The sequence below is a fragment of the Gigantopelta aegis genome, chromosome 6 (assembly GCF_016097555.1).
Source record: "Gigantopelta aegis isolate Gae_Host chromosome 6, Gae_host_genome, whole genome shotgun sequence".
In the NCBI taxonomy this organism is placed as follows: domain Eukaryota; kingdom Metazoa; phylum Mollusca; class Gastropoda; order Neomphalida; family Peltospiridae; genus Gigantopelta; species Gigantopelta aegis.
In genome coordinates, this window is record NC_054704.1 from 56,613,175 (window position 1) to 56,634,890 (window position 21,716).

General features: G+C 34.7%; 1 protein-coding gene across 1 annotated transcript in view; it reads left to right on the forward strand.

Moving 5' to 3' along the window:
* Positions 1 to 8,902, forward strand: part of LOC121374639 (very low-density lipoprotein receptor-like) — a 51,350-nt gene extending 42,448 nt beyond the window's left edge. The window contains exons 20-25 of the mRNA XM_041501747.1: positions 763 to 902; positions 1,427 to 1,580; positions 1,717 to 1,860; positions 4,663 to 4,895; positions 5,130 to 5,254; positions 6,762 to 8,902. Coding sequence (XP_041357681.1) covers positions 763 to 902; positions 1,427 to 1,580; positions 1,717 to 1,860; positions 4,663 to 4,895; positions 5,130 to 5,204 — 746 coding nt within the window. The 3' untranslated portion in view covers positions 5,205 to 5,254; positions 6,762 to 8,902. The remainder of the gene's footprint in view (positions 1 to 762; positions 903 to 1,426; positions 1,581 to 1,716; positions 1,861 to 4,662; positions 4,896 to 5,129; positions 5,255 to 6,761) is intronic.
* Positions 8,903 to 21,716: the final 12,814 nt, after the last annotated feature.

The following is a 21,716-nucleotide window of genomic DNA, read 5'->3' on the forward strand; positions in this document are numbered from 1 at the left end:
ACTAAATTGACTTAAAACTGCTCAGAGCAACAGGGGTGGACTACTTGTTAATAACAAAATTTGAATGTATTATTTTATGCAGGTTGAATGTAACCTTTGACTGTATTAAGTTTGTTTTAGTATGTACACAAATATATGAATCAGTATCACTTTCTTTTCAAAAAACTAACATTGGTACCAACAAGTTACATACTTTTATTGGAATACAGATAATATTTAGATTTTCTAGTTTTAGTATTGAAATGAAAAACCTAACACACTTTTTGGAATGTGAAATTGATATATATATATTCATATAATATATTAATGTGTAAAGATATTCAACAATAACACCTTGAGAAAATAATTTTTAGTCCCTACCTGTCCAACTGGAAGGGAATATAGGTTTCATCTCCATCTGTCTGTCCCATTTATAGTTTTCCAGACTTTTTTCTAACAATGCCTCAAGATATTGAGATATAATTTTGTATATGGCTTAATCATGTACTGTTACAGATAAATTTGACGATTTATCCATCTTACACAGTTAGGGCCCTTGAACTGGGGAGATAAGAAATAGTTTTGGGTCTGGTGTATTGCTTTAGCAATACTTTCAGCATGTTTGTTCTAATTGATCATTTGTTTTTCTCACAGACAGTCGGTAGAATGTTGGGGGTGGGGTAGGGCATCCTTAGAAAAACTGGTGATTGAGTTACAAAAGGTAACTATAATATTTGTTGACACATTCACTTATAACTTTGGAGCACATTTCTTTGTTTTAAGATTACGTTGATCAGCGATTATACTGGATAGATGCCAAGCTGCACAAAATCTCAAGCATCAACTTGAATGGTGGAGATATGAAGGTGGTTTTGTGCAGCCATGTACACCTGAATCATCCGTTCGCCGTCACAGTCTTTGAGGTATGTTGTATTAGATTTTGAAATAAAATAAAATACAGAAACATTTTTTATGTGTATTAATACTCTGAGACATTAGACTTTGTCATTTAAGGTGAGTTATCAAGGAGTAAATTTTATCTCCCCTGAGCTTGTAAAGTTTTATGGTATCAAAATGTTAATATCTTAAATGGCTCCCATTAATCTAAGTTAGGGAAGCAATTAACTACTCGATTGTTTTCACGTCTAGGTCTGATGTCTGACATTGGTTACACAAAGCTTTGTACTGTTCCCATAACAAAAAATGTCTTCGTTCACAATTGTTTGTCTACTAATACCTGATTTAGTCTTTCATTGCATATGTTCAAACCAAGTAAGGAGCTGTTCAGTATTATTGATGCTAACTATTTTTTTTTTCATAATAAATAAACATGTAGAGTTCTTAAATGTCATCATCTTGTGATGTTTGGAATAGCAATTTATATTGAAATGAATAACTATTGTGTTTTTAAAAAAAGTAACAAATCGAACCATTTTTTGTTTCGCAGGACTATTTGTATTGGACAGATTGGCCTTCCGAGTCTGTCCGTAAATTCACCAAATTTGGTAGCGACACAGACAGTGTGCAAACTATTGCCTTGGATTTGCATTCTCCTATGGATGTCCAAGTCTTTCACAAGTACAGGCAGCCAACCAGTGCAAGTAAGTTAAAAGAAATCTTTCACAGTGAAGTGCAAAATGTTCCTTATTTATATCAGTATATTACTCCTATTTTCACATTTTATTTGATATATGCCGTTTTTTAAATAATAATGTATTTTGGTTTGTTTTGTTATAGATGTTTGTGGATCTAACAATGGTGGATGTTCTCACTTCTGTTTGCCTGCCCCTAACAGTGCTACAGGCTCGGTGAACTTTACGTGTGAATGCCCAGATGGCTTTGTTCATCTACCACATGACTTGACAAAATGTGTTCCTGCTGGTATGTATTTTTTATCATCCATGCGCTGCAGAAATAAATGTCAGTGTATCTGCACACTTGTATACGTGTGTGTGTATATATATAGTTTGAATATTGGAGGTTTATTGCTGTAATGAAATGCCTCTTAATATACAGTCGAGTTTCACCGACTTTATTATGTGAATGCAAAGACATGAGATAAGTCATCTTGAATCACATGTTATTTACAGATCTCCTAGTTTCATTGTTAAAATCAAAATACTGTGGCGGTTTAGATTCTTAGAATTTCACTGTAATTATTTTGGCATAGTATACAATGTTATGCTATAAACCTTTGCTTGAGTTTGTGTTAGACATTCATTTACTGATTGAGTTTATCACTGTAAGAGACCAAAAAAGAGCATTTTAATATTTTAGAAATTAAGTGTTGATCAAAGAAATATTTGGATCATGATTAGAATTGGGGTAGTTAATGATGTATGTATGTAAAAATATAAAAAAGAGAACACTGATACAGCAAGAAGATTTTTATTTATTAGAATAATTGGTTTTTGCAGTATTATATTGCTATGGATGTTTGGTTTTTAAAAATGTTATTCTTCTGCATGGATGGAGATAGCATTACTTCCAACTACTTTCAATAACAAATACAACAGCTATTTAACCATGTACAAACTAGCTGACGGCTTCTTTTGAGAAAGGTCTTTATTTATCACTAAGAAAATAGCTTGTGTTGCTTCATTTGACATTTCAGTTCAAAATTTTGTAACTTTTTTTTCAATTCGGTATATACACTATTTTATGATACATGCTACATGTAAATCTGTACTGAATTGATTAGTAATTTGTTCCAAAGGGCACACATTATGCCTTTGACTTTGAACCTGCTTGGAATGGGTTCACTTATTTCAATGTAGGACTTAGCAATGGTTGTCTTCTGCAGACAATGCCACAGAAGGCAATCCTACTGGCCCAAGAAATAATACGAATGGAAAGACCAAATCTTGTTGTGTTCTTGTAGATGTGGAACATTTTCTGTTAACCTGAATTGTTTTATTTTATTTAGTTATTTAAAAAAAAAAAAATTTAATTGTGATATTAAATGTTTGTTATTTAACTGTTGTGGTAACACAATAGCTGCATGCATGGTAAAAACATAGATTGGTGAGTGAGTGAGTCAGTGTGACCACTTGATAGCATGGTGTGCAGAATTATTTCACTTGTAATGTGGGCATGTTACCCCTCCACTCCCCTCACTGTACTGCCAGTTTTTCAAAGAGATTTAATTTAATGCAGATTTGTTTTATTTTTTTTATTTTATTTTTTTGCTCACATTTAACAGTGGATTTTAGATATACTTCACATTATTGGGTTTTACATTAAGTATGCACTTTAGTTGGTTTTCTGTGCTTGGAGAGTTGTCTCAATGTTTTCACTTTGTTTAATGATATTTCTAAGGAGTCACCCAGTATGATCATGTTTGTATTGCTCATTATTGTTACATATTTTTGCTCTGCCCATACATGCGTATTACACAAATAAATTCTTATTCTTATAATTTTGCACCTTTCATTGTGGTATCTAATTTCCGGAATAGCATCGATAACTGGTTCTCACATACTTATATAGCAATGATGTACATCCTTCTCTTAATCCTTTAGAACATTTTTACAATTTTATAACATGAAATCCTGCCTTGGTGATTTTAATTTAAGAACCATTTTGAACCCCACCATACCCACACAAATACTTTGTAAAATAGTTCGGCAGTAAAAGCATGTTGGACATGTGCGGTTTTTTATTCAACCGGCCTCGGTGGCGTAGTGGTTAGGCCATCGGTCTACAGGCTGGTAGGTACTGGGTTCGGATCCAGATACCGACTCCAAACACTGAGTGAGTGCTCCACAAGGCTCAATGGGCAGGTGTAAACCACTTGCACTGACCAGTGATCCATAACTGGTTCAACAAAGGCCATGGTTTGTGCTATCCTGCCTGTGGGAAGTGCAAATAAACGATCCCTTGCTGCTAATCTGAAAGAGTAGCCCATGTAGTGGCGACAGTGGGTTTCCTCTCAAAATCTGTGTGGTCCTTAACCATATGTCTGACGCCATATAACCGTAAATAAAATGTGTTCAGTGCATCGTTAAATAAAACATTTCTTTCTTTCTTTTTTATTCAAGAATATCCATGGGTTCACAGATCTTCAAGTTTAAAAAAGACAATGTTACTCAAATTCAACAATATTCATTGACAGTCAAATACTCTGTATTGGAATTGGCAAACTGGTAGAAGTCGTATTACTTGCTTTCTTGATTGGAACCACTTTGCTGTGCTTGGCTTGGTTTAACAAGGTTATTGGTTTCTCTTTAGGAAGGGCAGATGTCTTATGTTCATTTAACTTCTACACCCAGTTCTGGATATCAAATTGAGGGATAGAAGTATGGCCCTTGCAGTTCAGAAAATTGTCTTTGCATTTGTATTTTAAGCGTCTATATTAGTATTTACTCGAAATAATGAGCAGCAACAAATATTGTTGGTGATGTTAATACATTTTACATTAGCTATTACTTAGGCATCGCTAAATCAGGCTGATTGCTAATTTTTATACAAAATGACATCATCATTTAGTTGGTGGCATTTTAACCATTTCCAAGGAAATACTCTATAAATCTGAAAATTGGCTAAACCAAAATTTGTACCAGTGTGAGCCCTGCTAAATGCTGTTGATAAATGTGAAAGTTGTTACACATATAAAAATGTATTTTCAGGTAGTAATCCAAGCTTTCCAGTAATTGTACTGTTTTGTTTTCTGATATATTGCAGGATCTGTGGAATTGTCTACCAAAGTGCCTGTTGCAACTCAAACCTCGAAACATACAGAAGTAGAAGTGACATTATTTGGTCCTGGTGGATATACTATTGTCAGTAATGGCAAATGGTCCGATACTGTTGAAGCTGGACAATTTGAAACCAAGGAAGAGGAAAATATTGGGCGTATTGCAGGAATTGTCATTGTCATTGGCATTCTTTTAACACTAATCATCATAATTGTTGTTGTAAGTACTTCCTTTTTTATTGAAAACAAGTCACCTATGTAAATTTGTGTTGAATTAGAATATGATATAACAAGAAGAAACGAGTACCAGTGAAAGAAAATCAATTTTAATTACATGCATGCCATTTTAAATATCCATATTTATTTTGCTTTACATAAATACATTCTTTTTAGCACCAGTTTGTTGAATTGTAAAGGGTCTGGCTCATTTTAATATGGGTTATTTCTTTTTCAGATTGTTTTCGTCATTTATAGAAGATACAGAGGAAAACATGGAAAGAGTATGAACTTTGACAATCCAAGCTATTGAAAAACAACATAATAATTCTATTGAGAAAAATATTGAATCATTACCTCCCAGTAAGTACAATTCTAGCACATATATTGCTTTACTGAGTGTTTTCTGTGGATCATAGGGGCCAGTGGTAAAACTCACCTGATGCACAGTCTGTCTAGGATCAATTCCCGTCAATGGGCCTTTTGGGCTATTTCTCATTCCAGAAAGTGCACTACAACTGGTATATCAAAGGCTGTGGTATGTGTTATCCTGTCTGTGGGATGTGCATATTTTAAAAAATCCTTTGCTAATAATGGTAAAATGTAGCAGGTTTCTCTCTAAGACTGTCAAAATTACCAAATGTTTAACATCCAATAGCCAATGATTAATAAATCAATGTGCTCTAATGATGTCGTTGAACAAAATATACTTTACTTTTATTTGGATCATATTTCAAAACAACCATTTTACTCAACACACTTGTTTTTAAAATATTTAGTTATAGTGGGTGCCATTAAGAGTGGTTTAACCAGTATTGAGAACAGAATATGCTAGGATAAAGTTGTTTTGTGGAGGAGAATTACACTGGAAATGTAGTGTAACCCACTGAACACTGTTCTTATTTTTAACCCGACTACTGGATTAATTTTTGCCTGAAAACTAAGTTGAGGGTGTACAAATTTGCAACTTTTACTTACATATTTTCACTTAAATGTTTTATAAATACATGAAATAATGTTCATATTTGAGTCGGTAAGGATTATTATTGTGGGTTTTTCTAATTTTTATATTTTAAATTGGTTAATGTTGATTAACATTAGGCAAAAAATCAATAAAGTTTTGTTTACTGATGCATATTTATGCCAGATGTCCAGTATTTATGTCCATTATTCCCAATAACTGTTTTTATGACCAGAATTGTTTTTGGAAATGAACTACAATTAATGTCACAATATTTTGTGATTTTGGTACTTGATAAAATGGTCCAATTCATTATGAAATTAGCTGAAAAGAACTGGTCTGTGGTGTGTAATATTGATTGCTTGGGTTTTTGTCTGTACCAACCAAGTGTCCTGCAATTAGTATATCTAAGGTCATGTCTAAGAAAGTGTATGTCTGAGATCTGCTATTGAAAACAATAGCCTACAGTGTGACAGCAACAGTTTTCAGTTCTTACTATTTAGACCAAGATTCAGATAGTCCCTAATTAAAAATGTGAATAGATGCTGTTAACTAAACATTCCTTTACATGTAAATATGAAAGATTTCTTTATCTCTTAAATTACTACCAGGTTATAGTTTGTGTTTGCATGGCCTGACTGAAATACATCTGTGTTTGGCAATATAAGCCTAAAAGTTTAAATTAGGCAGCTCCTAATAATAATAATTTACTACAGACCATCGGAGAAATATAAAAAAAAAAAATATGTATATAGTTGGTCGACTTTAGTGCATGAAATATTAAGAAATATTTGTTACAAAATATATGTTTGTGAAACTAGTTTTTACTAGGGTATGCTGCTTGGATATTGGGTTAGTGTAACTTTCTAAATCCATTTTTAATCATTTTTTATTTTGATTTTTTTCCAGAGTTTACAGCCACTTACTCAAACAGTCTGATACTTGCACACTTGCCTTACCTGGAGAACATCTTCATGTTTTGTTGTGTTAAGTGTTTTCAAGCAAGAGTGATCTACATCTCCAACAATGTATACTACCTGTAACAGCTTGGTGCCCGGCTTGGTGTCGTTTTGCATTGGAAATGCAGTATATCTGAAAATTTCAAAAGTCCATTGATCAACAATTTTATGAAAAGATATGACAAATTTGGTTTGGGGGTATTCAATTGAGCCCAGAGATGATGTTAGAGTAGGTTGGAATGGGAAATTGAAAACATATATTTTATTGCAATTTGACACTTTATTGCGAAATGACACTTTAAAAAAATGCATTAGCGTGTCGTTTTGCAATAAACTCAACAACAAAAAAATGTATGCTATAATTGATAAAAGTTGGAATGGGATTTTGTTTTCATATGTAGTTAAACACATTCAGTGATTTTGAGATGAGGAGAAAGTAATTTTCTGTTGAAAAGGGCACCACATTAATTGAAATGCAGTCAGTATATCTGAAAATTTCAAAAGTCCATTTATCAACAAATTTATGAAAAGATATGACAAATTTGGTTTGGGGGTATTCAGTTGAGCCCAGAGATCATGTTAGAGTACGTTGGAATGGTAAATTAAAAAAAATTTTTTTATTGCAATACGACACTTTATTGCGAAATGACACTTTAAAAAAATGCACATTCTCTTATTGTCGTTTTGCAATAAACTAAAAACAAAATGTATGCTATTATTGATAAAAGTTGGAATGGGATTTTGTTTCCCATGTGTAGTTAAACACATTCAGTGATTTTGAGATGAGGAGAAAGTCGTTTTCTGTGATATTAAATTGAGCCCAGAGACCAAGTTAGAGTAGGTTGAAATCGGAAAAAAAAAAAAAAGTATTGCAATTCACCCACTCCAAATAAAGAATGCATACATATATACAGACACAACTATGCAGACACAACTATGGAGACTCCCTCTGGCTCCTCTCTCTCTCTCTCTCTCTCTCTCTCTCTTTATCTCTCTCTTTATCTCATTGTCTCTTTGTACCTCTCTTTCTCTCCCCTTCCTCCTATCTATTTCTCTCACTCCTTCAGTCTCTTATCTGTCCCTTCCTCTCCTTCTGCCTGTCTCTTTTTATTTTACTGTCTCATTTTTAATTTACTGTTTCTCTTTGTCTATATCTGTGTGTGTGTTCTCATTTTCTCTTTTGATCACAAACGTAGAGAAGAAAAACATGCACCAGACTTACACCATTATCCACACCTGATCCAGATATTTTGATGAGGTTTGTAGATTTTGATAATCAGTACTTGCTATGAAAACTCCTGGGTCCGCTTTCAAATACTCTCCATCGTCTCTCTGTATGCACTTTTTCACAGACAGAGCAGCACACACCACAGACTTTGATATGCCAGTAGTTGACCAATGGTTGAGACGGGGAAAACACAACCAGAGAATTAGTGTACGGAGAGAATGAGATTCTATGATCCAAACGCTTCAAGCAAGCTCTTTGTCGACTGAGTTAGATCCCACCCTGTTGTCTTCTTAGTGTATACTCCCTGTGCATAGGATATACTTGATTTACGTAATACATATTCCATGTTAATAATGTAAACTTCATGACATTGTTAATGTTTGACGTACACAGTGCATATTTGATGCAGGACGGGTATTCCTTGTGTGCCTAGCATATTCTGTATGCATATAGTATATAATTCACACATACTTTATTCCGTATTTACGTAATGTATATTTAATATATGTACTGTATACTGGATATACTTTGAGCATGGTAAATGCATGTTATATTAGTTCATGTGCATATAAGTATGTCATTTCGAGACTAGTTGATGATACTATTGTATGTATGGTTTATCAGAAATACGCTATGTATCAATCGAGTGTTTTGTGCATCAATTATAGCCAATAGCCTTTATTAGAAACATACTTATCTGCCCTTCATTTGCATCACGCTAAGCAGCCCCAATTAGCCACTCAATTATTTCCGGCGCGTTACGCTCCAGTGGCTTGCAACAAAGGCCCTTTGTTAATACTGAATTGTCGAGTAGTTGTCGACTTGTTCTTTTATTTTTTGACGTTAATAAAATTTTCCATTACTATTATTGTTTGTCAGATTGTGTGCAATCTCCTTTTACAGAAAAGAAAATGTACAATACGTTTTGTGCTTAACAAAAACACTTACGAACACGTCTTGGGGGGAGGGAGGGGACGAAGAAAAATGGCTCATTGAAGTTTGACTCGTTAAAACCGCACCGTAATAAAGTTTTGATATTTGCAAGTAATATGCATGTGTTTGTATATATACCACTGTGTACGAATGGAAGTGTACATTAATTTGACTAAATCACTAGCTGCGATTTTCTGTACCGCTTGCTGCATTATTAATTACGACCAATGCAGTAGTTAAAGTTACATTATCTAGTTACCATATTATAACATCATGTACAAATGTGAAATACAAGCTCAAACGCACTTTTAAAAAAGTTGTGTGTGTTCGCTATGAACGAATATCGTCAAACGAATATCTCCTATGCCGCCATAGCTCGGCAATGCACAAACAAAAGCTTGTTGTCAGTTTCAGTTAACACGTGCGTTTGCCGATTTCAAATTGTAGGGTTCGTCTAAAAAAAATAAAAGAGACATATTGCGCTGTACGAAGAACGTTAGGTTGAGGACACGGTACTAGAGTCTTTAGTTAAAACCGGTTTGATCTTGACAACGTATTATCGACAGTCGTACCCTCCTATTTCAGAATGGATATTTTATAAAGTGTTAGTAGAACTTCCAAAGTGTAGTTTGAATACTAGTAACATATTAATCAAGTATATATTTTTAAAATAAAATATACTAAAGTAGACTGAACGTTTTCACTTCTTAATTTTACGTGTTAAAATCAATAAATTCAAAATAATATTATATCGTTTGGAAAGGGTAAAGTTGGGGGGAGGGGGCATCAAAGATAAAGCATATTGATTTAATAATCATCCGACCCCATACAACCATAAATAAAATGTGTTGAGTGCGTCGTTAAATAAAACATATCCTAACCTTCCTTCCATCTGCTGTTGGATGTCTAACATTTGGTAATTTTGACATATAATCTTAGAGAGGAATTGGGTGCATGTGCAGGAGGAAGGTATTGGAGGTCGAAACCCTTAATTGCCCAAGCTTAAAATAAATTTGAAATGTATTTGTGGGGGCAGCATGGCCCCATATAAACTTCGCTCAACACAGTCTATAACCCCAACCCCGCTGAAATCCCTGCACACGCGCCTTGGAAACCCGCTACATTTATGTTTTTTAGCAAGGGATCGTTTATATGTACCATCCCACAGACAGGATATCACATACTATGGTCTTTTATATACCCGTCGATGGGGATCGAACCTAGACTGACCGCATATTTCCAAAAAACACCATTTTAGTTCTAAGTAATGAATAAAAATAACATATAGTCTTGAAAAATGTTACATAAATTGAACACAGTACCCTCTTCCTCTACCCCTAGAGCATTACGTAATTAGTAGTTTTGGAGATATGAGACGACCCCTCAATCAAGACGGTTAAATTTGTTCAAAAATTGCGAAATCTCACGTGATCTCTTGTTGGGGAATGCTATACTTGTGATAAGCCAATGAAAACCGAGATCGGTACGAGCCCGTCAAAAGTGTCCTACTTGACCTGGATAAGCGAGCGTAGTGAAACCAATGCGGAGTGTGGCGTCATTTTTTATTATTTAAGCATTTCTGTTCTATATGCTATGCACCAAACGTAATTGGATTTTCTGTTCTATATGCTTAAATAATAAAAAATATTCCGGATATTGCCACTTTAATAATGGAACTAACGATACAAAAATTCACATACGTATTATACACATCGTATTCTTAATGTACATAGCATATGATTGATGTACACAGAGTATACTTTATGTATATAACACATACTTGATGCACATACAGCAAGCTTAATTTCTAAATTACACACAAAAATAGTATATTTTAGTTATTTCCAAAAAACTTTTATTTTTATTTTTACGTCAAACCAAACTTAAATTATTTACAAAAACAAAACAATATTTTTGTAGGATGGGACGGGACATTATGTAATATCCCGATCAGAACAGTGCTATATTATGGGTTTTTGTGTTTTTTTCAGTGTATTTCTGGGGACGCATGACCCGACCCCTCCCCTAAAAACACCACTAGCCAGTTACACAATTTCCTGCACATGCGCCTGTTTGACTAAATATTTCTTTTGCTGTAAATTGATTAGGTTTATATACATTGCATTATAAAGTGTAAATTTTGCTGTAATAACAGCTAAATATATAGTTTAACCTAAAAACATCTACCTATAGTATGCATGCCGATTATTTAAGGTTAAATGTTAAAATGAAGACTGTTCTATACATGATTATAAACGTAAGTGGCAGGCAAAACCAAAAACCTAATATTTAAAAAATAACCCCCCCCCCCCCCCCCCCCAACAATTTTACCTCCCCCCCAAAAAGAAAACCGCAGTAATTTATGACACGATATGCCAAATTTGGTTTGGGAGTATTCAATTCAGCCCAGAGATCATTTTTAGAGTAAGCTGGAATTGGAAATTTAAAAAAATATTTTTTATTGTAATTCGGCACTTTATTGCAAAATGACACTGAAAAAATGAATTAGCCTGTCGTTTTGCAATAAACTCAAATACTTTTTAGGGTAATTTATTATTGATAAAAGTTGGAATGGGAAATTGTTCGCCACGTCCAGTTAAAGACATGCATTGATTTTGAGATGATAAGAAAGTATTTTTGTGTTGAAAAAAGAAAGAAAGAAATGCTTTATTTAACGACGCTCTCGACACATTTTATTTACGGTTATATGGCGTCAGACATACATGTATGGTTAAGGACCACATAGATTTTGAGAGGAAACCCGCTATCGCCACTACATGGGCTACTCTTTCCGATTAGCAGCAAGGGATCTTTTATTTGCGCTTCCCACAGGCAGGATAGCACAAACCATGGTCTTTGTTGAACCAGTTATGGATCACTGGTCTGTGCAAGTGGTTTACACCTACCCATTGAGCCTTGCGGAGCACTCACTCAGGGTTTGGAGTCGGTATCTGGATTAAAAATCCCATGCCTCGACTGGGATCCGAACCCAGTACCTACCAGCCTGTAGACCGATGACCTAACCACGACGCCACCGAGGCCGGTTTTTGTGTTGAGAAAGGCAGTTTATTGCAAAATGGCACTTTAGTGGAAATGCAGTATATCTGAAAATTTCAAGTCCATTGATCAACAATTTTATGAATAGATACGTCAAATTTGGTCATGTTAGAGTAGGTTGGAATCGGAAATTTGACAAAAAACAAAAACATTTTTATTGCAATTCGGCACAATTCTCGAACCGCTGCTCTATGAAGCAACCCTACACCGTGAAAGTGAAGAGGCTGAATATGCCTGACGCCAATATAACTATAAATAAAATGTGTCGAGTACGTAACGAAACAAGACATGACCATCTTTTTATAGACTATGTGAGTAAAATGTAATGAAAACATAATTATTATAGTGTAATGAAACAGAGTCAATAGTAAATGTTTAATTTTTTATTTCACATTCCAGTACATTCAAGTGACATACATGTCTGTACATTTCTGTAGATACATTAAAGTGACATACATGTCGATACATTTCTGTAGATACATTCAAGTGATATACATCTTGATACATTTCTGTAGATACATTCAAGTGACACACGTAGATACATTCCTGTAGATACATTCAAGTGACACACGTGTAGATACATTTCTGTAGATACATTCAAGTGACACACATGGCGATACATTTCTGTAGTTACATTCAAGTGACACACGTGTAGATACATTTCTATAGATATATTCAAGTGACATACATGTCGATACATTTCTGTAGATACATTCAAGTGACATACATGTCTGTACATTTCTGTAGATACATTCAAGTGATATACATCTCGATACATTTCTGTAGATACATTCAAGTGACACACGTAGATACATTTCTGTAGATACATTCAAGTGATATACATCTCGATACATTTCTGTAGATATATTCAAGTGACACACGTAGATACATTCAAGTGACACACATGTCGATACATTTCTGTAGATACATTCAAGTGACACGTGTAGATAAATTTCTGTAGACACATTCAAGTGACACACATGTCGATACATTTCTGTAGATACATTCAAGTGACACACGTGTAGATAAATTTCTGTAGATACATTCAAGTGACACACGTCTGTACATTTCTGTAGATACATTCAAGTGATATACATCTCGATACATTTCTGTAGATACATTCAAGTGACACACGTAGATACATTCAAGTGACACACATGTCGATACATTTCTGTAGATACATTCAAGTGACACACGTTTAGATAAATTTCTGTAGATACATTCAAGTGACACACATGTCGATACATTTCTGTAGATACATTCAAGTGACACACGTGTAGATAAATTTCTGTAGATACATTCAAGTGACACACATGTCGATACATTTCTGTTCAACTCTCTCTCAAAACAGTTTAGGGTGTCCGGTACTGACAATAACAATCATTCATTACTGCCTATTGGTTTCATTACACTCTCTTTCTCTTCCTTCCTACCTCTCCCCCTCTCCTCTTCCCTTAAGAGGATATTTAAAGCAGGTAGCAGTACGTAAATATGTAAGACATTAACAAAGTTGATTACAACAATTCAAATTTTAAAAATGTAGTAGAAAATCAGAATATACAGGCTGTCCAGCACAACATTATGAAAAAGTAGGAATGAAAATATAGAAAAAGTAGGACAAAAGTAGGAAAAGGAAAAGGTAGGACTAAAGTAGGACAAAAGTAGGACTGAAAAAGTACGTAGCCACATTATTAATACTCGTACTGGATAAAAAAAATATGTTAAATTCAAAAAATAGTATTATTGAGAATACCTTTAAAATGTTTATTTGATGCTAAGTTTGTAGCTATATTTTTTTTCCATCTAAAATAATATGAATCTTATGTAACGGTCACGTTATACAGTTATTTGAAATTATTGTACACTATATTAATCGACATACATATTTATATGTACAGTAATGTTGATGCACTTAGCTTGCACAAGGAACATGCACACTTTAATAGTAATGTGCGGCATTTTGAAACAAAAAGGTAGGAAAAACTAGGTATTTTGAAGAAAAAGTAGGACAAATAGGGAAAAGTAGGATTGCTGGACAGCTTGAATATACCATAGCGTCAATAGATTTTACATTGTCATTTACGAATGTCTCAACAGTAGGCCAGTGTTACGATCCTACATAGTTGATACAAACTTTTCACTTAGTTAAACATTTACAAAACTTTCACAAATCTTGAAGACAACATTTTTCATTCAAAGTCAGCATGACTAACTAAACTTCAAGAAGGCAAAATCAAATATCCTGTTAACTGCTTTTCATTTCAAAACTACAGTTTTCAACGGCTTCTGTATTCACCACATACATGTATAAATCGATAAACCTGACGTATACTTCACTGGAATGAAATAAGATAGTTTACAAAAATTGATTCTTACACCACAATTGAATTTATGAGCTATGATACAAACAGTTTGGATAATGGCTAACAACCACATACTCCTGAACCATATAAAAAGCTTAACATGGTTTAAAAACATTTCATAGTACACTTATTACAGCAGTCAACTTGATCTTTCAAGGTTGAATTTAGTTGCTCAGCAACCAGAGTGCTTACATTTAAGAATTGCAAATTATATTCAGCATAACAATGTCACTCCTAATAGTTTGTGCCAGTACAGGGCCAAAACACTTTCTATGTTCAAAGAATAATACTTCACGCAAGTAACTAAGTATTTAATAGAAATATTGCACAGATTGTTTAGAAAGTGGCACAGGGCTCACCCTAATGTTTATACAAAGTGGCTATAACATTTAGTACTTGGCTAATAAAAAGTTGTTAAAGTTATCCACTTATGAATAATTTTCAAGCAAGAGACCTATATTGGTCTGTAGAGATCAGCTATTAATTTAAAAACATTTCAGAAATAACAAAAGTAGGTAAGAACATGTTGATGGAATGAAATGACAAAGCAACAGAATTACCAATGAAATGACAAAGCAACAGAATTACCAATGAAATGACTATGGTTTGAAATATCAGTGGTAAGAATTTACTAGTATTCTTATGAATCACTAGTCTCTGCTTGAATTTGGTTATATAGGTCATTAAAACACATATAATTTAATTAGCACCGGTTGAGTAAATTAGCTACTGAATTTCGAAGACCATTATTAAGTCAGTATAACAACCAAATACTTAGCATATATTTAGTTTAAGTCATAATAATTAAATTTCCGTTAAATGCATTATAATTTAACGTCATCTCATTGGTCTAGCTGTAGCAATATTATTAATTTGTATGATGAACATTAAAATAACGTCAGGGAATATCATATCTGATGACATCACTTTATATTGGTACTTTGCCTCATTGAGCATTATTGTTTATTACCCCCGAAAACTAAATCAAAATAATATATTTACTTTTAGTGTTAATATTAGTAAGTATATTAATGGAAACAAAATCATCCACAAACTTGTTATGATCTTTTTGTTCATACCCTGAAGAACATAAACAATAAAAGACAATCCTTAAAACTATTAGAGAAGGAGAAATAGACTCGGGCCATATAGCGATAGGGTAGTTCAGTATAATGAAATTAAATCAAATTGTGTTAGAATACCACATTTACTTGAGCTGTTCACTGTTTACATACTGATATCTATCATATAGGAAAAGAGTGGCCGGAATGTCTTTGTACATGTATCTGATTAGATTAAAGTAATACAAACTCTTAATGACTCAGTGGTATACATTCACACAATATCATTGTTCCAAATTGTTTAACAATTCAATCAAAACTATAGGAGAGTATAGACTTCAAAGGAAAATTTGATGGACGGATAGTGAACGCCAGAAAAATACTGTATATATATATATACTGTAAATTATAAAATATTAGCGATATTAAAATTTAGCGAAATCCAAATGTCACATATTAGCGATATGGAATTTTAGTGAGGTCGTCATATTAGACACTTTAACGAATAGCTAAAGGATCAGGTTAAATAATATATTTGATATATTTTGACATTATGTAGATTACAGACAGCTGAATTTTAGTACAAAATTGCAGACTATATACATGCTAACGAACTATTGTTGTTTGTTATCCATTTTGGTAGCATGTAACCATTAAAGGGACATTCCTGAGTTTGCTGCACTTTTTTAAGATGTTATCGACTAAAAGAGACGTTTTAAAGATTGTAATTACATATCAAATATATTTTTCTGCGTACAATATATAAGGATTTTTAAAAGTTAAATGCATCCAGGCATGCCCATTTTGTTTTAACAGCTATTTATTAATAAAGACAAAATGAAATACAAACTGAAAATCCATTTATGTTGAGGGTGCCACAGAGGATCATTTCCGGGGTGCAGAAAGTAGCAACCTTGCCCGCTCGCCAAATGCGAATACAAATTCTGACGGCCGAATTAAAAAATGCAACTACCAGTTCGACGGACGATCTATCTTTTTTTCTGATTGGTTGTATTTATTTATTTATTTTGCATTGAATCCGCGTCTCCGCATCAGCCATGCAATAATTCCAAACCATCAAAAAAACGGTTCAGAAGGATGTCATACACGCACCGCATTCCCAATCACACGACTTCGGAGTTCAGAACTGCGCAAGCGCGACATTCCGGAAACGGATTATAGTGAAAACGGAACCATGCCAAAACGGCCCAAATGAAAATGGAACCAAAATATACATATACATACAAACATCCCTGTACCACACGTCCGTGTCTGTCTGTCTGTGTCTCTCTCTCTCTCTCTCTCTCTCTCTCTCTCTCTCTCTCTCTCTCTCTCTCTCTCTCTCTCTCTCTCTCTCTCTCTCTCGCACACATGGGCACACATGTCACATGTGCACACACTTTCATCTACGTCACCACGAGAGTACAACGCAGCTTCGTTTCGAATAGTTAAGTTTGTTTTGTTTAACGACGCTACTAGAGCACACTGATTTATTAATCATCGGCTATCGAATGTCAAACATTTGGTAATTTTGACAGTCTTAGGGAGAAAACACGCTACATTTTTTGTTTCATTAGTAGCAAGGGGTCTTTTATATGCATCATCCCACAGACAGGATAGCACATACCACTGCCTTTGATATACCAGTCGTGGTACACTGGCTGGAACGAGAAATAGCCCAATAATTGGCCTACCGACGGGGATAGATTCCAGACCGACCGCGCATCAAGCGAGCGCTTTACCACTAAGCTACGTCCCGACCCCTCGTTTCGAATAGAGGCGTCGAATTCCTTCGTGTAGCGTTGGTACTGGTTATCAACATGTAAGTTTAATGTCATGAATGGACTCGAGAATAATCAAACGATGTGTATTTTAGACAGAGTAGCTTTTTACCATTTGGTGTGAAATCGATCCCCGTCAGTGGCCTCATTGCGCCCTTTCTCGCTCCAGCCAGTGCACCACGACTGGTATATCAAAGGCCGTGGTATGTACTACACTGTCTGTGGGATGCTGCATATAAAAGAACAGGAGAAAAAGTGCAGTAATAAACTCTGGATTGTATACTAGTATAAACACTCCGGGCGGGAGAATAACAATTGTATACTAGTATAAACAAATTTTATGGCTATACCATCACGTTGTTTTTTCCCGTCTTGAAACGAATTTTATATACAATTTTATATTGAAATTAGTTTCCGGCATACTTCGTAATTCACCCGAATCGTTTTGTATACCCTCTGCATAATCCCGAATGTTTTCAAAAAAGGAAGAAAAAAAAAAGGAAAGAAAGAAGAAAAACAAAGAGAGAGAGAAAAAAAAGTCCGGAAAAATATGTGGGATAGACAAAAAGACGGACAGACGGGGATGAAACGGGATGCAGTCAATTCGTCCACTGGACAATTCGTCCACGGACGATTCGTCCACTGAAAATTCGTCCACTGAGGAACTCGAGACGATTCGTCCACTACAAAAAATCAGTACCGGACGATTCGTCCACTGGGTTTTTATTTCATCCATTATTACCCCATATTTTTTTTGCTGTGTCATAAATTTACAAAGGTGAAAATAAATTATATTGCATTAGATTACGCTTGGTTGATGTTTTTGTAACAATGCTCTGCAGACATAATTCTTTGGCGTTTCTATTTATTCGGTTATTGTTTGTTTCTATAAGAGATAAATGACAGAAGGAAAGAATTATATCCCTACTATAAACAGGCAAAAAGGGCCGGGAAAAGGGCGTCATTAGTGTATGACAAACTGTATATAGACGGAACATTGTTTAAAAAAGACGCACGAAACACAACGCACGAACAGATGGACGCGACAGGTGGACAGGACCAACAAACACAGGGACTCAGAACAGAGAAACGAACCACGCCACCCTGTACTACCACGAACTCAACTCCGCAGAACAACTCGCCAAGCCGACGCTAGGACAACCACGGAAGACACAGTTCAGCTCGGACTAGTGCGCTTGGAAACATTCAGTGTAACGCAGACTCTCTCGCGTGTAATGAACAATGCAGTGAACACACTTTTAACGTATTGTCCTTAAATGTATGCGGCTTGTGTAAAAAAAACAAGTTATCCAGAGTTTATTGAACTTGTAAATAAATATGATGTTTTATGTTTTGTTGAAACTAAAACAGATGACTGTGATCAAATAGAAATATCGGGTTTTCAGTTGATACATATGCAAAATAGAGTATCCATGGCTAATAGACGATCGGGCGGCATTGCACTTTTCGTTAAAAATAACCTTGTACCATACGTAAAAACTGTAATTTCGGAAAGTGATTTTATATTATGGTTTGAAATGAAAGGTTGCGTTTTAAATGTAGATGATGATATATTGTATGGCATTGTATATATACCGCCTGAGAACTCTATTTACTCATCACCAGATGCATTTTATCAAATTGAAGATGAACTTTTAACTATGTTAGCCGAATACGAAATAATTTGTTTAACTGGTGATTTTAATAGCCGTATTTCAATTGATGATTGTATATTCAATGATAAAGATGGTAAAGATACTGAACCACTTTCCGACGCATACAAATTAGAAATACTTAACATTCCTCTTAAGAGAAAAAGTATGGACACGAAAAAGAATAATTATGGAAATTTACTGAAAATATTTTATTGATTGATTATCAAACCTTCCTTACAAAAGATTCTGAGTAAAGCCATCTGCCTCTTCGAGTATAGTCTGAACAATAGTCATCGATAGCGAAGACACATGGGTATATGAAATGTAGTTTCCTTTATATAATATTTTTGTATAAGGGTCATTCTCCTTTAACTGTAGCAACTGTAGAAAATAGTTGTCGCAGCACTTTGACCTCTGATTGTACAGTAATATTTAAATGTATTATAAAATAAACACTATTTCTGAGTTGTCTAGTTCATTCCCTGTACTTATTGAACCTGCCATTACTCTCCTTTCCCTCCAAAAGGACCGTCGGAAAATGCCGACCCTTAAAAATACCCATGTCGCAAATGAGGATCAGCATAAAACGGGCATCACAAATACGTGATTGTTACCTCTAAAGTATGTTTTTATACTCGGGTAAGCACAACAGCATGGCACCTTTTCAAAACATGTGTCTACTCTACTTAAAATCATCTTAAATTATGGAATATTCACTAATAAATCATGTCGCAAATTCTAGGTCAAGACGTTATCCAATTTGAAAGAGGAAACTACGTAGGCCTGGCGGCCTAGATCGATTGGGATTAATGACTAAATTCTGGTAAATATACTTAATTATGTGTATCTGCTTATTCTTCCTCTGAAAAATGTACATTAGAGATGCAGAAAGACAATTAATCCATAATACTGGACCGTGTCTGTAAGGGTGTCACGTACGAACGCTCCCGTCTTACAAAAGTAGACACTTCAGCGCATTAATACATAGTTTGGCTTGGAGTTTCTGAGATGTACAAGGGCACAAGCAGAGAAATGATGATAAAATGTAGTGCATGTATGACTACAGGCCCTTCTTACTGCAAATGTCACGTACGAAACTGTCACGTACGTTATCTGACATCCATTAGTCTGCGTTCCAGGCGGAATCAACATTTTAGATACAACATCGACGGGCAAAATTTTCGTCTGCATGGCGCACATGTTTGGACCCCGATTTTATGCTTAAATACATCAGGTATGCTAGAGATTCATTAGATGTTTTTGCATGTACTGATAGTTCACTACATATAGCCCATAAAGAATCAAGGTTTGTAAAAAAATAAGCCCCGAAATAAATCGTAATGCAGTACTTTTTACTTATGACTTTGCAAACACATCGCGGTCCATAGAAAATGCGAACGCAGACGAACAGAACGTAGATATCGTACATGACATTTGTGATATCGTACGTGACATTTTTGACTATAGATATTTATTTCGTTATCAGAAACCATTCGAACTTGTCCCAATTCCCGCTCCTGTTCATCCAACCACCTATTTGAACAAATGGGTGATAGTACTGTACGATGGCAAGCTCTATCCTGGAATGGTACAAGCCGTAGATGAGGATGACTTGGAAGTGAAGGCAATGTCTCGCATTGCCCATGTTTGATGATGTCGTATGGTATGCCAATACTGATGTCATTTCCTTAATTGACAAACCTACTGTAACAAGCCGCAGCCGCCATTTTCAATTTAACCCGTTTGAGTGGGACGCTATAATGAAGGTACTTGGTTTGGATTAAAGGGATTGAATTACATAGGGCCTAACCATGACATTATTCTTTGAACATGTGGATGGCACTATGGAACAATCATTTTAAACCAAACCGAGTCACGTACGTTATCCCCAGATGTGACGATACACCGTTCGTGTGTCCTTTGGAGATAATGTGCTGGTATCTTATATGTTATAGTTAGGGGAGATAACCCTGTACGTGTTTTGTCAGAATTGTTTTATTTTAAAAACTTACTTGTTGGTCAAAAATCAATTTATGAACAATTTACTTGTATTACAGGCAATTTTCTGTGACATTCATTAATTAAATGGGCAATATGCACGTGATTCGCTAGATTATCATTCTACATGTTAGCCACGGTCATGGTGATGGGATAGTTTTGTTAGTAAATGTAAACAGATTGCAAGAAACTTTTACAAACGACCATATCCTAATTTAACGTCACGTACGTTCTCCGTACCTCTTCTTTTGATAGTTGTCAACAATAAGTGAACACTTCTGAGTAGTATACTTCCCTTGTGTTATTTCATGTGTTTGTTGGGTGCAGATAAACTCTGAAATTTACCTAGAGCAAGTCTGTCATCAATTCTATGCAGTCTGGAACATAAGGTATCAATCTGTGCATAAAAATGTAGTCAATGTGTGTTATTACAAACATCGATCTTGAACAAATTAGTAAAGAAAGTTGTATTTTTCAAGTTGATTTCATTAAAGATGTTTCTTCTTGTTCAGAAAATGTATTTTGTTCACTTTCTAACATGACCAATTTATATATTCATAGGGTACAATTCCTAAGGAGGGCATGACGGGTTATCAGTACGACTTCCTTAGTTCAACATCCGTCACTGTTAAAAGGGTGACTCTTTACAGGGGAATTTATTTTTAAATAGTTAGACAATTTATGACTGCAGGGAGGTCACTTTTAACATTCTCAGAAGATATTTATTTTTCAACATTCATACTTTATTGGTTGCTACAGTTAATGGAGAATGACCCATAAGTGTTAAAAAGGAATGTAAAATGTTAACTAGATACTAGAGTTTAACGTT